The 17517-nt window shown below is 40.0% G+C and overlaps 1 protein-coding gene across 3 annotated transcripts; it reads left to right on the forward strand.

Moving 5' to 3' along the window:
• Positions 1 to 570: 570 nt before the first annotated feature.
• On the forward strand, positions 571 to 11135 carry lbh (LBH regulator of WNT signaling pathway). Of its 3 annotated transcripts, none has more exons than XM_044167219.1 (3): positions 571 to 854; positions 6111 to 6213; positions 9107 to 11135. In XM_044167219.1, exons 1-3 carry the CDS (start codon positions 826 to 828, stop codon positions 9320 to 9322), a joined length of 348 nt encoding a protein of 115 aa, XP_044023154.1. In that variant the 5' UTR covers positions 571 to 825; the 3' UTR covers positions 9323 to 11135. The 3 variants fall into 3 exon arrangements, with proteins under 3 accessions (XP_044023154.1, XP_044023157.1, XP_044023156.1); XM_044167222.1 differs by lacking the exon at positions 571 to 854 and adding an exon at positions 861 to 990; XM_044167221.1 differs by lacking the exon at positions 571 to 854 and adding an exon at positions 5588 to 5670.
• Positions 11136 to 17517: the final 6382 nt, after the last annotated feature.

The raw sequence follows: 17517 nt of genomic DNA on the forward strand, positions 1-17517 counted from the left end.
CTGCGTGAAGGAAAAAAGACAACTGGGCATTTCATAAGGTGTGAAGGTCAACTATGTCCTAGAGGTCCTGGCCATAACATAAACGTGGTCAGGTCATGGAAAATTAGGCTTAAGGACATCATTTTGAAATTCATGAAACGGTGCGTTTGGACAGTCTGTAGTGGACACATGTGTACCCTGCATGCCTTGTTTTATATGGTATATTAAAAGGCAAAAAGCCTGCAGGAGGACCATTCATTGCTACTGAAATATGCAGACATTGACTTGCCCTTGGAATATATTTGTGAATGAGCCCAGGCAGAGGAGCTCTCTCTCCTCCTCTTTCGGATAAATGTCACGAATCAGTGGATTTTTTTTTTTTTGATTTTTTTTTTTTGTCTTTCAAGAGGAGGTAAGACTGTCATTTTTGTTGCCTCGGAGACTACAAATCAATAGCATCATGCAGTATCTTCTTGTCCATTCCCAATGAGCGGGTTCAGTCTTTGCTGTCGTCATCAGGGCAGTCACCTGTGCTCTGATTGGCTCCTGCTGATAATGAGCTGCCATTGAGGTTTTTCTGGCCCGTGTAGAGAGGAGGTGTGTCTGTGGCTGAACAAGCACACGCCTCTTGCATAAATACTCAACACAACTGTAATGCTGATCAGACGCACCAAATTAAAGAGCTGTGTTGTCGTGCTGTGGCTATCAGACTTGTCGCACAGTTACTTTCGGTTTGCGTGAGCGTCCTGTGCTGCCTTGGAGAGAAGGAAGACAGTGAAAGCAGAGAGAAGTCTGTGACTGTAATTACATTCCTCAATCAGCAGAATTGACAGCAGGTGTGAATTAATGTCTGTATTTTCCCCGCAGATATACTGGTGAGTACTCGCATCTTTTTCGACTTTCACCTGTTCACATGTGTCTGGTTTGCTTGATTTGTGCTCCCCCCCCAACTGTTAGGTAGACATGGCTAAATCAAGTATCAATCACATTTGTAGGTTTTGCATCTGACTGGTAAGAACAATTAAGTATATAGTTGTGCTGTATGTAGTACTTTATTTTGCTTGGTGATTTCCCTCAGCAGCAGCCACCTTTGTTCCTACACCCACTCTTGTTTCCTTTGAGATTTTCTGTGGGGTGTTGCCCCTGAAATTGAAAAATCTAGTAATAATAATAATAATAATAATTTTTTGGAAGCAAATAGTTTTCAGCCCGCAGCTTGACAAACGTTGCTGCATGTGCCAATTCAAAAAGGTCACGGTGTCTTCTTAATTGTCAGCTATTCTATTTAGGAATAAAATGCACTTTTATTGGCTTTTAAAACCAGTCAGCATGCAGGCTTGCTTTGCTGTATCCTTAAAAACCTGAATGGAGTAAGACACTGCTTTCATCCTTTGGCCTGTAGTCCTGCAGGTGCAGTGCAATTGGAGAAGGATGGATGCACTCTGCTCCTATCTGTTACTATCTATTATCAGTGTACTTTTTTCACAATTTTCCTTTTCTTCTGGCAGTCAGTACCTCCTAACTTGATTTACTTCTTGATGCAGACATAGGAAGCGCATCTTTGTTTATTTTAGCCTTTTTGTTCTCATGTGTTGAATGTTTTCCTGTCTGTAAAGAGGATATGCAAGTCTCTTTGAAATATTGTTTTGTGAGCACTGTTCCAACCTCAGCAGGCGCAGGCTTCTGGCTGTCTCTACCAGGAAGTTCATAATTGACCTCTTTACTGTAACCACACTTTGCTTTCTTGCCTGTGTTTACTTACAGTAGACCTATGCTTCTCTGCTCTGTAATGTTAGCCTACTTCTATGAGAGATCTGAAAACAGGGTTTTACTTTTTTCTTAAGGGTTAGTTCTATTTCAAAGGTATGAGTAGGAACTTTTGAGTATTAGGATTTTCTCACAGTAATAGCTGGACCTCATGCACATATATACATAAAAGCATATGTAGGAAACTTGACACATAGGGTCACTAAGATTTTTCACTCCCACACACATCACTAAGATTACCATAAGGCGGTGGAGTGGTAACTGATCCATTATGTGTTTTTCAGTGGCAGACTCAACCCACAGGAATTTGGATACAACCCATTCATTCCAGCACACTCCTGGGGGTCTTACTCAGTCCCCGCACCACCCACATACCTGCATAGCTGTGTGACTCGGCTGACGGAAAAGCTCAGCAATGGCATGGAATGTCAGCAGCCACACAGGCTGAGATTTATGATACTACTACTACTAGTAGTAGTAGTAGTAAGAACTGTGGGATGGCAGAGGGGAAACAATGTTGATAATGCAAGATGCAAATTCCCCTCTTGTGCAGTGAGATTGTTGCGGAGACCACTTGGGCTCCTGTCAGCACCGCTACAGTAAAGACACGCCAGGAGCTAGCATGGCCTCGGCCTTTTATAGTCTCGAGACAGGTGGATGAACCTGGTGTCATGCTTATGTAATGCCCTAAGCCCATCAGGAAATATGGTCACTATATAATGAGGTTAGGTAGATGTTTTACAAAGCAGTCTTAAGGAGGCCATGAATCATAGCATGTCCACTCCTCCCTTCATATCTGCTTCTCCACTGGTCACTAGGTCAGTGCATTTGTCTGCACCTCAGTGGTTGTAATCTACAGGGTTAAAAATCCAAAAATATCACATTGTGTTCTGTTCTCATAAGGTGGCAGTAAGCGATAGGATGATTTTAAAAAATGCACTGGAAAGGATATCAATGATTAACATGGTCATCTTCCATGCGACTGTAGCCTTTTTTAAAAAAAAAAACATTGAATAAGTCAACTCTAGTAGGGCTGCGACAAATGATTTTTCATTATTGATTAATGTGCCGATTATTACAATTACTCATTCATAGTTTAATAGATGACGTTTCCAAATAGCTTGTTTTGTCCGATCAACTTTTCAAAACTCAAAGATATTAAATTTGCTAACTGCCAAATATTTTGAGACATTTGAGAAGCTTGAACCAGTGCTTTTTTTTTTTTTTTTTTTTTTTGGCATTTTTGCTTAAAAATTGATTTGACTGATAAACTGATTTTTAAAAAAAATTGTTGCTTGTAAATTTTCTGTCGATCACCTAATTGACAAATAGTTTCAGCTCTAAACTCCTTCCGATATGTGTTTTTTGGACACACGGCACATGACTGACTGTGTCTTTTACCTGCTGTTTGTCTGTTCCCTAGCAGGACCAGGTTTGTGTTATCTTGACTTGGTCAGGAAGTAAAGAGGTTTAATGCCATCTGCCCTACCAGCCTCTCACATTAATCGGTGCAGGCCAAATGTGTCTTGTCATTTACCTATTGTGGTGCAGTTGCAGCAGCATCACGTTCAGACATGACTGCCAAATATGTGCTCTTGGGCGTAGACTCTAGTTAACTAGCTGTGGTCCATGCTGATCTTATGTCATACATTTACAGGTTGGTTACTTGTAGAACACCTAACGTTTCCTCTAGGAATCAAGTATTCCCGTTGTGTGGGACACACTGTTCAGCCCTGCTTGACCCTTGAAGCAGTAATAGATGTGACTGTAGTCCATGTAGGTTTGTTTCCTCCCAGGTTGACTTGTTACTTGTGCACCCCCACTTCCTCCTCATTGTGCCCCTTTATGTTTTATTAGGCCGATGTTCTGTTATTCTTAGCCGAGCAGGATGTTTATACGATCCCCGAACAGAAATATGACTGGCAAGGCCAGAGTGTTTATCTTTCTTTCCCTTCCCTCCTTCTCTTCCCCTCTCCTCCTTCTGCTCAGGTCTTCACTGTCACTGTTCATACCTCCGTCCCCTCCTCCGCTGCTTTTTGCATGCCTGCCTCACCCTCTCTGCTCCCCACTCAAGGATGAAATAAGTTCAAGAGCAGCCCCTGCTGACATTCTGTTTTTTCCATGTTAAACCTGGCGTATCCTTCAAGCCTCCTTATTTTTATTTTTGGATATCCGGGTATTGTTTTGGCCAAGTATGCTGTGTCGTCTGACGCTGTGTAGTAAAGGTTACTTTACAGTAATTCAACAAGAAGCCTTTCAATTTTCTAATTTTTAGATCCACCCTGCTGTGATGTAAATGTTTCCTCTTGAAAGAGACAAGGGGTCTGTGTAAATGTAGGGATGGAAAAACTGATAAATGCCACTGCTTCAGGGATTAATGATCTCCTGACTCATATCACGCGATTCTCTCCTCCTCAGGATTTGTGTTAATTGTGCTTCATTGTGTGTCTGTGTGTGACTCAAAACATTGGCAACGTGATTAACACTGGTTCAAAAAAATTGTAGCTATACAACATCCTGGGGGCTTTAACAGGAAAAAATTGCCCTTGGGGGGGGCTCATTTTGTTCTTGTTGCTGAATTTAAATTTAAGACTTTGTAATTTTTTGCTGAATAATGTCACTTGTGGCCATACAAATATAATAATTACTAAAAGGTAGTGCAGCACAAGTAGAGAAGAGTCTTTAAGTCAGCAAACTGTCAATTACACAGCAACGTTAACATCTTGCTTAAAGACAAAAATTAAAGCCTGATTCATGAAGGTATTATTTGTCCAGCACAGTTTGCCAGAATTTAGGATGCACTTCCAGGTGCAGTATGACAGGTAAAAAAATATCAACAATAAACCTATTTTTAATTGAAGATAATTCATGTGCTAGTAAACATGGAGATACATAGATTTCTCTGAAGAGTATTCTCAGTGTAATGAGTTTTGTATGAGTCATAAATGGAGACAAAGACGCAACAGATGTAACTTAAAGATTCCAGAGAATATGTTTCATGTTGTAATTGCAGATGAAGTACTGCAGGTTTCGACACTGTTTATTTTTAGAGGGGACTTCGGTTTGTGTAACTTATTAAAAACTGAAATGATTCAGTATTTCCAGTTATTCTAATGTTATCGACTAGACATTGTTTTGATAAATGAATAAGATTGTGGTTAATGGTAAAAATTAAATTCTGTGGAATACATTTACATAATCACTCCTTATTTTGAAAGCATGTTTTAATCACTACCACAGTATAATTTTTCACCTTCTGCTGTATCCAAACTTTTTTATTTTTTAAGATTTAAACTAGGTCAAGTGAAGCCCATACATCTCTTCCCAAAAAAAACAAAAAAACAACCAAGTCCATTGAATCAGATAATGTGAGGTTGTGAGTGAGCCTCTTGTCGTGTTTTCTTTGTTCTATATAGCCAGTGACCACACAAACCACAGGCCTGTGGCCACTGACCACAAGGCACTGGGCTTTAAATAGAGAGCGTGAGAAGGCTGCTCAGCATCTTGTCTCAAGACAGCGTCTGTCAGTCCTGGGACCTGCTTCAAGTAGTTTTGTAATTTATTTATTTATTTTTAAAGCTTTATTACAACAATGCTGGATAGTAAATGTACTGAACATGGATAAGCAACCTTTTTTTACTTTAATCTAAAATGGAAAGTTTGGCTAAGCTTTGATGGAACTGAGTGAATTGAGTTCCACCCCAGTCAAATACCACAGCACGCCCCCAGCACACTCTCACAATGACTGTGTTCTCTGGTTGCTAGTGCAAGAGCACATCATCCTGTATTTAGAAACGGCCACCTTATGCAAGCCACCGCATGAGCTGTGCAGCTTTGCAGTGCATGATCAGAGCACAGACTGGATGCTTGGTGTGTTGTGGTCAAGATGTACAGAGAATAAAGAAAACTGTCGAACATGTTCAGGTAAAACAACCATGACTTCTGGACCTTGACGGTGTATATGCATACGGACAGTTTGATAGATGTGGTGTTTGTTGGTCTTCTTTTTGTTAGGCTACATGCCTCATTGACAGTTTTTTATTACTATGACTTTTAGCATCTGTTTGTCGTCACTGAATACAATCAGACTGTCTTCTAGTATATTTAGTACAAAACCGAGAGGGACCAGATTTATATTTAACAGTTTTGATAATTCATTTGTGAATTAGCACTATCAACCTTTTTAGTGCTAAAAGGTTGTGCGTGGCATACATTTTTTTTTTTGGGATGTCTCTTGGGATGTCAGGCTAATACAAACAGACAATGTCTGTCAGATTTGTTTGGTTTTTTTTTCTCTCCCCCATATGGACCACCATTGCACAGTATCTAATCCCATAACTTATTTTCTCCTTTCAACCCTGCAGCCCAGTGTTTGTGCCCGGCCGAGATATGACTGAGGTGATGATGAACAGCACCACCATGGAGGACATGAGGCTCAGCCCCAGCAAGGACAGACTCTCCTTCCAGGTAGGACATGCACGCACATAATGAAACACCACTTCTGTCCCAATTCCCTACTGATACATTTTTGTGTGGCATGGCCATTTTATACCAGTCTCCATCCAATCATTATCATGAATTGGACTTGACATCAACATGAACAGGAGGGAGCAGCCACTGCATGTTGGGATTTGGGAACAATAGCTGCATTTGGGATGACAAGGCGGAAATGTCAGTATTGTGTGTGTGTGTGTATAAATGCAAAAGACAGGAATTTAAGATTGTGTTTTTGTGTTTTTTGTTTTAATCTAAAAGACCCCTGGCCAAGCTGAATTGTTTTTGTATAACATATCTTATTGGAATAGTTTAACCATGTTTACCATTAGGCAAACACAATTATTTAGTCATTGTGTAATAGCATAAGGATGATGTACAGGTTTGTCTAATAAGTAAGTATGAGTAGTTAGGTGAGAACACTTAAATTTTAAAAAATTTTGTTTTTCATTCTTTAATATCTAGGTAAGAGGACATTGGACGTTACGGTTGGTCACAACTTTAAACATACAAAGAAAATGTATTTCTGGGAAATTGTCTATAATTTACTGCAGCCTGTCACAAAAATAAACTGCAGATTCAGAGAGATGAGGGAAACAGCCATCAGGTGGTCTTGACAAGGTGTTGCCAGCGGCTTTGTTTTACTGTCAGCTCAACAGGGCCATCTTGGAAACAAAACAACTTAAACACACAGCTGCTTGCTTATTTTAGTGTCACATTTGTACCAAGGGTGAAAAGAACTAAAGGGCCCTATTTTAATACTGAAACCACTTAGTCACATCAAGACCGTTTATGATTTTGGACAAGAAGTTGGTGGGCCAGAGTTACCACTGGTGTAAGGTCATGGGTACCAAAATATTCTTAAGTTCCACCTGCTGAGGCAGGGCTCACAGGGCTAAAAGCCAGTTCCTGTTGAAAGATCAATCATTTTATACAAGATTGATATAATCTAATTATTTGTATGAAAGATGCAAATTCATTCTACTAATTTAGTAGCCATGTTGTATGTAGACGTAGACTGACCCCAGAGGAAAAGGCTGGCTTCCTCTCCCCACAGTTCAAACCCCAGCTGTGAGTCTGTCTGAGAGGAGCAGCTGAGTGTGGGAGGAGGGTGCCACTTCTCCACTCTTTCCATCCCCATTCTGTATTTCCTCACCTCGGCTGTTTGCCCACGGTGCCAGTCACTCCTTTAGAGAAGCACTGTATGAGGCCGTGATGTTGCGACCAGTCACTTCCTCCATTATGGGTGCCAGGGGGCTTTGACACAAATTGTGTGACCATTAAATTTCAGCTGCACCTATAAAATGTACTGAAATGAATGTGATCTACTAGTGGAGAAGGATGAGCAAATAGTTACTGAATTGTCATCTCAAATGGCAATGTCATGATTCAGGCGTATAGTGTGCAGCCCCTCCCAACCCCACCCCAGAAGATCCTAAAATAGCCAATCTTTGTGCCTGGATGATGTGTCGTTGCTTCCTGCTACTGGAAGTGAAACGAGTTATGACGTGTGAGCTAGGGGTCCAAAGGCAAGGTCATTCACTGCCTAACTCCTTTTGGTACTGACGCACAGTGAGGATTGGCGATGCAGGCCAGGAAATGCAGATACATGCAGGCTTTAAACATGACCACAAACATGCTCATATACACACATAAGCACACCTCTTGGCGTGGTTCTATACGCAGCTGTTTTTTGGAGAATGTAAAAGCTGCTGATGGACACATACATGCTTTCATAACCTGACAAATTCTCACATTCACCAGGCATATTTATAGCTTGTCTTTTTCCTCCCTTCTCATCTGTCTCCTATGGAATTCATGGAGACTTGGACACAGCTGGATCCCCTCCATCTCTTCCCCTCTCTTCTCGTCTCTCTCCCTGCCTCATCTAATGCTTTCTTTCCACTCGGCTCTTTGCCCAGACAGCGACCCCAGGTTTTAGAGTGAAATATGCAGGTCTAAAAATATTCATCCACTTTATCCAAACAACAGCAAAAATGCTGTTCTTGGACCAGGAGTGGCAGGCTTTTTCCCCTGGGCCTTTTCTCCAGTTCCTGAGAACAGAGAGTCTGAGGTTGATGTCCAATCTTGCAGGACAGGGAATGCATGTAATCTCTCGTGTCAGAATGTCTCTCATGCCCTTCAGTTTAGATCAAACATGACTGTGGCACGCTGCATTTTATAAGCAGACATATCAGTCTGGATTTGCAGATAACCACTGATTTCATGTTCTTTTCTCCAACTCGATCTCCACAGGAATATCAAGTATTCAACACTAAATGCTGACTGTTACAGGGATAGATGTTCTATTTATACTCAAATCATGTCCCAGTAAACCTTCACCTTTTGTGTTTTCAACTTGCTGTTGATTTGAAATGCCATGATTTATGCTCTTGTATAATCTTCTGAGTAGTGGGTGACGTAGGACTTGATGAGTTCATAAGCAGCTACGAGCTGCTTGGCACAATGCCTTCCAAAGCATTTAGATTAAACATGATGCAGCATTTACCATAAATCTCACTAGACATGCCTCATTTACCCGTACACAGCCACTGATGTAACTCTTGTACAATTTATATTTTTGGTGAGCACCTATGTGAAAAGCTAGCTTGCCCGTTGGAGGAATGTGGGCTGGGCAAGAGCAGGTATGCCACTGGGATTTTAAGCAACCATTTCCCGTCACAGATGTTTAGTCTTCAGATTAATTCTGTCAGTTGTTTAGCCTTGTAGTGGTGCCTGCAACACTTCTACAAGGCTCAAGACTAAGTCCTGGTATCCCAGAGCCTACCGCACACTTAATTGTATTAACTCATTTAGGTTAATGAAAGATTAATAACCAGTATTTACCCTTGTCTGTCCTCTTTAGATATTCCCAGACCCTTCAGACTTTGACCGTTGCTGTAAGCTCAAAGATCGTCTGCCATCCATTGTGGTTGAGCCGACAGAGGGAGAAGTCGAGAGCGGGGAGCTTCGCTGGCCTCCAGAGGAGTTTCTGGTTAGTGAAGAGGAGGAGGAGGAAGAAGTTGAGCAGAATAATGGCAATATCCCAAACGGACAGCCGACACAGAATTCTCAGCACTAGAGGCTGTGTTGCAGCACCCATACTCTCTTGGTCCCTCTTTCTTTCTGATGGACTCTCCATTCCCCACACTGGTTACACTGCACCTCAGCACTCCAACAGACTCAACTGGCAGACACACACTGAGTATCTTGTGATGCCATCTCATTTCCCTTGACACCAAAGCATCACTCCCACAAGAGAATCAATACACACAGGCAACACACTCTCTCACAAAATAATTTATCCTCCTGGACTGCAAACCCACCAAAACAGACTTAAAGAATGGACACTCACGCCTCTAACCTACACTTACTTCCTACTATGCTTACCACCGTGTGTGTCTCGGCCCAGAAAGGATGTCCTGTTGGACAGCGGCAGCTCAGTGCTCCATGGACAGCTCTTACACTGCAGGGGGGCTACAACTGCTCTGTACTTTACTCCAAAATGGCTGGCGTCATGACCCCAGAGACTTCATACTCGCATACAGAACGTTTGTGGTACCCGTGGGGATTATAGTCTACAATGCACTGTCCATACCTGTGTTCAGTTTCTGGATTGATATGTTAATTATTGTGATTGCCACTGCTGTCCATAGATTTGTCTGTTTCTGAGAAGTGAATGTTTTGTGATTTGTCTTGTTTTTTGAGAAGTGGGTGTTTTGTGTAAAACATTACTGGGATTTTTTTCTCCCCCTGCAAGACTTGTCTAAAATATACAGTGACCTTATGTTAGGCAGTCACATTAAAAAGGCAACCTGGAATCATTTTTTTTAGAAGTGAGCAGAAAGTGAAAAAATAAACCAGTATGCCCTGCTATGTTTAATTGATACAGCCATTGTACAAAGGCTTGTTATGCAGTAAGGGCACAGTCATTCTATGATCCTCTCATTACATTGGCCTCCTTTTAAGCCTTATGACAAACAGTACTTAGATGACAAAGCAAAATAGTAGAACATTGAGAAATAAATGTGACGCAAACAGGTTACTGTTCAAAAGGGCAAAGCTGAGTAAGGACTGAAAATTTTTAAATTTTGACAAAGCAGTTGATAAAGCAATGTACAGACCCAATGAACGACGTGTAAATACTTGTTTCCAATGAGCAAATCCCTGAGGCCTTGTAGTGCAATGATCTTGTTTGTACTTTGGGTTTGGTTTACTTTTAGAAAGACAAATTGAGAATCGCTCTGAGCTGTACACACCTGAACTGAAAGTCTTTCCTAGTCTTCCCTTATTTTATTTTAATTGTGTTTCTTTTTTTTTTTTTGTGTTCGAAAACAGCCACATTTTTGACACCGTGAAGTTCAGGTCATGGAGAATTCACACTGTAGGGCGGCGTTCACATATAAGTGAGGCAATAGCTAAAACCGTATTAAACTCTTTATTCACAATAAAATTAGTCCTGATGTTTGCCAAAAGCTGTTGATGGGAAATGTTTGTTCTCTGGTAGTAACATCTGTCATTTTATTTGTTTTGTATTGCAATTTCAAAAGTTGGTGTTCTTTTGTTTCTCTTACAATCATCACTTATCATTTGTGGAACAAGTATTTGTCTGTCAATTTGTGGAAAAGATTTCACTTTTGTGTACACTATGAAATACTGTTGTACAAGCATGACTGAGATATGTCTGTTTTTGTAATTTCTCATTGAGTGGCATTAGGGCTGTGTACAGAACATCTCTCTCTTTCTCCTGTCTGTCACCTACAGGTCCCACATTGTTTTTGTAAAGCTCAGGGAGATTAGCCGCCATCTTTCTCGTGTTTTTGTTTTTTGTATTTAGACCACTTTACTCTGACAATTACAGAGGCTGTAAATAAACATTTGAATTTACTATCCAACTGTGTGTCTCTGCTGTGAGAATAATTGACAATGAAGAGTTTTCATTTTTATGGTACAAGATGTAGTAGTGTTTCACTGGGGTAATCCTCCAGCGCATTTAAAGTATTGTTTCCAAGAGACTTTTACTTCTGTGTTTATTTTCATTTTCCTTTTATGTGAAACCCCCTCCCCCCTCTTTTCCCCACTCACTTCACCTGCAGTGGTTAGAGAAAAGCAGTAGTACTTCCTGCTCGGCATCTCTCTCGCTTCGAATACAGATGCATGTATCAAATACGTATATGTAGAAGCGAGAACAGGCCACATGCTACTTCCTGTTTTCAACTTGCACACAATCTGTCTCTTAGTTACAACAAAATCAAATTCCTGGTCACTGAACAGCTTTCATTTCTAAGTTCTTAAAAATTGCATGTTCAGAATATTAATGATGCCATCCAGCATTTTAGAGAACATTAGTTTGACCTACCAATCTTTGAAGTCTTTTGACAATTACAGAACTATTGAGGATAGTACAGGGTATAAAAGCCTGTGGAAGCAACTCCTCACGCTCTACCCATAAACACTCACCACAATGATACAAGACTAATAAAATGTGGTTCAGTGGAAAAGCTCTAATGGGGAACTGGGGGATTTACAGGAATAAACAGAAGGCTTTCTGATCACTGTTACAATGGAAACTTCTCAGGTGATTTGCTGCTATGTACTGTATTAGTGACCCACTAGGTCAAGTTTGATTGCCTAGTACTGGGAATAGTCCATCCGAGTTGCTGTGGTAGGGCCTTTGGGGGCCAAGGTGGTACTCTCAGGGCATTACGGTCACTTCCTGGAAGGGGAACAATGAACTGACATTCTATCCTGCTTCCTTCTTCCTGGAAAAAATGGAGCATAAATAGTTATTAATACCCCCTAGCTGATAATGGTGGTCAGCAGCAGAGTACGTGTCAGGCCTAGGGAGCCGGTGGCTAGTTCTGAATAGGCTACAAAAGGAATGTCCTTTATCCCTTTCTTAACAACTGCTTCTTGATCTCAGTGGAAAATGTCATGAGATCATGGAAAGAAGAAATTATAAGAAGTTAGAAAAAGACTACCACAGTCCTTAGAGAGACTGACTGAACTTGCATCCAGCTACGCAATCATATGACATCAGCCAGAAACCTCTGAACTTTGCGTTGACTTTCAAATATTACTGGAGAAAGGAATATACTTCAGTTTTAATAAAGAAGGGTCCTGTGTTTGGGGGTTTAAGGAAATATGAAAGGAGGCCCCTGAAGCATCTTTCCATATCACTTTGACATTTTGAGCAGCTCTTTTTTTCAATTGTTCTTCTTCAGCCACTTCTCAGATGATTAACTCACCAAGGAACCTTTGCAATTAAAGACTTTTTTAATGCAACCGGTAATTAAAATTTGTGATCCCATCTTGTTGCCCTTGACACCAAAGCATTGCTCCCACAAGAGAAGCAATACACACAGGCAACACACTTCCTCACACAATAATGTATCCTCCTGGACAAAGATTTTTTGTTTGATTGTTACCTTACATCAAGCACTGACAGTAAAAAGGCAACGTGGAATCATTTTAGAGAAGTGAGCAGAAAGTGAAAGAAAATAAACCAGCATGTCCTGCTATGCTTATGTGAAAAATTAATTGTACAAAGGCTTGTTATGTAGTCATAATCCTCTCATCACATTGGTCTCCTGTAAGCCTACAGTACTTGGATGATGCAAAATAGTAGAACACTAAATGTGACGCAAGTAGGTTATTGTTCAAAAGGGCAAAGCTGAATATAAGGATAAATAAGGACTGAAAATTGTAATTTTTGACAAAGCGGTTGATAAAGCAATGTACAGACACAATGAACGACGTGTAAATACTTGTTCCAAATGAGCCAACCCCTGAGGTCTTGTAGTGCAATGATCTTGTTTGTACTTTGGGTTTGGTTTACTTTTAGAAAGACAAAGACTGAGAACCGCTCTGAGCTGTACACACCTGAACTGAAAGCCAACTGTCTTTCCTAGTCTTCCTGTTCTTTTTGAAAACAGCCATGCGTTTGATAGGTAGACTGGGAGCTCAAAGAAATGTTAACAAGAGTTCAACAGTCATAAAAACAATTATGTTTTAGACTGTATTTCCATCATCTGGGCAGTTCAAGGTTTAACTGCAGGGATTTTCAGTTACAACACCCAGAAAGATCTCACTTTAAAACCCCATTTTCTCTACCAGCTTTGGACTATGAATGATGCAGCATTTCCTGAAAAAGTTAGAACAGTTTTGTTTATTTCACTTGAAAGATTTCTGCATTTGAAAATAAATTCCTTACACATCAGTTTCTTAACCACTCTGCTGGTGGTCAGAGGTGACAGCATTCATTTTGCAAATGGTAAGATGAGCACTCAGTGAGAGTCACTGAGTACTCAGTGACATAGGGAACGGAGTGTGTCTCGCACACTATTGTTGGCATGAGATACAGTATCTTTAAATGTGTGTAAGAGTGTGTGTGCCTGGCTATGTATTAAAACTGTTGTCAGAGCCCTCTGAGTGAAGTCACTGATAGCTCTTCTAGCTCATTCTTGGAATTCTTTCCAATGGAAACAATCCCATCGCTGATCCCAGTGTGTCAGCAGAGTCTGACCTGCCAACCTCTGAATTCTCCCCGACTCCCAACTATAGTCCACATTAATGCTGTTTCACTGTCACTCCTCTACACATAAACTCACACCAACGCCATCATGTACCCATAACATAACCCCTTCCTCAACATTCTGGTATGTCACGAGGAGAAAAATAATGCTTATCCAATGAACTTGTTTTCCACTCCATTCCTCATTTTACTTCTTTTCTCCAATGTAGTTGTTTTCTTGTTCTTTCTATTTTTCGCTCTCCCAGACTTTTATCCCATTCTGTTGTTTCAGCAAGTTTCCCATACTTAGATGACAGTAGAAATGTACTCTGCATTCCCACAGTGCAGGTTATGTAACGTAAGTTAACATTTCATTAAAAAAAGCCCCTTTTCTTATAACCTTGCTATTTTAGTAATGCAACCTTACTGTAAAGCCACCGAGGTTTATTCTGTGTGTGCATGCATAACTGTGTCTGTGTGTTTTTGCAAAACTTGCAAACAGGCACATGTGCTTGGAGGTTTTATGTATAACTGTTATTATGAGTGCCATGTGCGTAAGGGAAAGATTCTTTTCCCATGGTTCCTCAAGTGTGAGAAGAAAGTAGAGCTCTCAGGACATGAAGCAAAAACTCTGCTAGTTATTTATAACCTGTCTGGAGACGACCCACCAAGCGCAGACACATATCTGGCACTGTCAACAAGGGAAGAGCTAGAGTAAGATACGCTACAACAAGGAGGGAGGATTAAAAGGTGATGGGGTCAGGGAAGGAAAAAGAAGGATGTTGAGGAGGTAGAGCATAAAGAACACCTGCACTGGGACATGGATAAACAACAGGTTATAAAGATTGGTTGTCTCTCCAACTCAGATAAGACTTGATGAGATAAGGTAAAATGCAACCATAGCAAAAAGTACACTTGGGAACTTGCATAGTGTCACAATGCCCTCATAAACGTTAATGTACTTTCCAAATGACACTACAAATAGCATGGATGGAAAAAACATTTTTTTTTAAATGCACGAGACCTCTGGAAGTCAGTGAGGTAACTCATTTTGTTGTAATCTGTCCTTTCCCTGAATATATTTGACATTTGAAAACCCCACAGTCCCATGTGATACACCACTCAAGAACAGAGGACCACAAAGTAGTGATTGCTATTCAAAACAAAGCCTCCACAACGTCACAGTTAATCAGAGTCAAAAATACTCAATACACTGCCAAACTGCTCTCTGTACCTGCACGTCAACAGACCAGCCTTTGAAGACATAATGCAACTGCTGGACTCACAACCACAGCACATATTTGGACTGATGACTCTAAGCACCCTGGGACTCATTCTCCATTTAACAGGGTGATGTAAGGTACATCTCCATCTCATCCTCAAGCTTTTAAAGCTTTGATCAATACAAGTCTGCAGGCATCCACTTTATACTGTAGTTTTGTGTGTTAATGTGCTAAACCACAGACTACTGCTCTCCCATAGGCTGTTGCTGATATAAATAGACTGCTTATGGCCCCGCCACTCTCGCCCTTATTGCCTAGAGACCAGGGTGGAAAAACGGAGGAAAGAGAGAGGGGATAGGACCAGGACATAGACGGAGATAAACACACAGAAATTAAGATGCAAAAAGAGTTACAGTAATGTGCATATGCTGTTACAGGTGTGAGACCAAGACATGTTGTCAATGTGAAGAGGAAGTGAAGTGAAAGAGAAGAAGACTCATGTTAAATCATCCATGTCCCCTCTTTGAACTACCAAGAAAGCACAAGAGGTCATTAGAGGCAAGAATGTTTAAAAAAACAAACTAGATGAGTTGATTTTTTTCAATAAAGCCTCATTAAAGTGCTATCAATAGACTCCATTGAAAATAAACCAAAACACAGTGTTCAATGCCCGAAAAAAGTCACTCGGTCTCCTCCACATGGATTTATGTAAGTGGAATGGCATGTCTAACGTTAATTAATGTTGTTAGTCTCTACATTCATCTGTTTATGTGATTCTAACTTTCACTGTAAGAACAGTTGCATGTAACTTGGCTTACCTGCCATGTCATTTTTATCAGCAAACATACCTAAAGTGTACATGTTTTATGTTTTTCATGGATTAAAATGACTGTGATTCTTACCAGTGGGCTTAGATATTTGGAATTCTCAAAGGTAATATGATTAGGAGTACCTGATCAAATTGCTTTTACTAAATTGTCTTGGACAAGCATCATTAATCGTGTGGATGTGCTTCTCTTTTGAAGGTGAGTTGGCACTAAACTAAAAAAATGAGAGCTTGTTTCAAAGCAAAGATTTTCCGTTCCCTGTGATGCGTTGACCCTTGAGAAGTTTATACTGACAAAGCTATACAGTTCACTCAGTCTCTCAGATAGAGTGCATGCCATAGGGAGCAGGTCATGGAAAAGTCTTGAGTTTGACTAAGTGCACTCTCTCTTTTACCCTGTCTGTCAGTCCGTCTCTACCTCACTTACCACACACACAGCAGCATACATACACACAAGAGAGTACATGTGCATGCTTGGAAACACTCAGACACATCGACAAATCGACACACACACAAATCACTGAATGCTGAGGTAATTTGTAACAGTAGAACAGCTCATAACTGTGGGTAAAAGAAACAAATGACACATGCTAGGATTTACACTACTTTAAAAGGCTATGTTGGGGGACTCGGTCAAGAAGTATATCATCAATACCATGTTTGAGATTTAACTGAGTTCCAACATATTAACACAGGGATCTTGAGGAAGAATGCTGCAACATGAGTAAAACCTCTCAAGCTCTGAAAAGAGGATTAGGGAGCACAAAAGTAGTTGCAGAAATGGACATAACTATCCAGTGGCAGTTCATTTCAGTGATTTAAAAATAAGATTTAAAGACATTTAAGTCACTGCAAAGGTTAAACTTCCAGAAATGAAGTAGGCTATTAGGTAGAGTCTGTTGAAACATGTGAAGCCTACTGGATATTTACTCTTGAAACACTTCCACAAAGGAGCATTAATGATGAACTTCTTCTCAGTATAGTGTTGTAGATTTGTCTTGTTCATTGTTAACCAGTAATAATGATTAAAATGATGATGTTTGATTAGTTAATTGGATAAATTACTTTTTAAAATCATCACCTGGTTGCAAATGTTAATTTAAATGATGATGCTGTGATAGATTAATTGTATTAATTAACTTTTCTTTCCTCGCCTACATGGGGATTGCAGACTTTATCTTGTGTGATTGTTGTTTTGTATATTATGCACTGAGGTTGAAAGGCTCAGCTGTTAAAGGTACAATTTTGAGGTACTTGTTCTTTACTTGAGTATTGTCATTTTATGCTACATTATTCTTCTACTCTACTACACTTTGAAGGGAAATATTTAACTTTTTACTCCACTACATTTACTTGACTGCTGTAGTTAGGAGTTACTTTGTAGATGAATTTATGATCAGTTTTTAAAATATGATGCATTGTTACAGATTTAACTATCCAACAATACAAAGTAGTTAAAACCTAGCTCCGCCTCCGCCAGCTACAACATTACAATGTTTAAAATGCTGCTCAGAAATTAATACAACTGTAATAATAATCTAATAATATGATATATAATAGTACAACACAAACATTTAGCTGCATAATGAGCATTTTTACTTTTGATACTTTAAGTACATTTTGCTGGTTTTAAATGCATGACTTTTACTTATAATGGAGTATTTTCAAATTGTGGTATTAGTACTTTTACATCAAGATCTGAATACTTCTTACAC

This window comes from Siniperca chuatsi, linkage group LG15 (assembly GCF_020085105.1).
Source record: "Siniperca chuatsi isolate FFG_IHB_CAS linkage group LG15, ASM2008510v1, whole genome shotgun sequence".
Lineage (NCBI taxonomy): Eukaryota > Metazoa > Chordata > Actinopteri > Centrarchiformes > Sinipercidae > Siniperca > Siniperca chuatsi.

Excerpts from the sequence above, each read along its gene's own strand:
- lbh (XM_044167219.1), top strand. The coding sequence starts at position 826 with ATGTCTGTATTTTCCCCGCAGATATACTG. Across the intron at positions 855-6,110 it reads TTTTCCCCGCAGATATACTG|CCCAGTGTTTGTGCCCGGCC; the intron begins GTGAGTACTCGC and ends TCAACCCTGCAG. Across the intron at positions 6,214-9,106 it reads AGGACAGACTCTCCTTCCAG|ATATTCCCAGACCCTTCAGA; the intron begins GTAGGACATGCA and ends TGTCCTCTTTAG.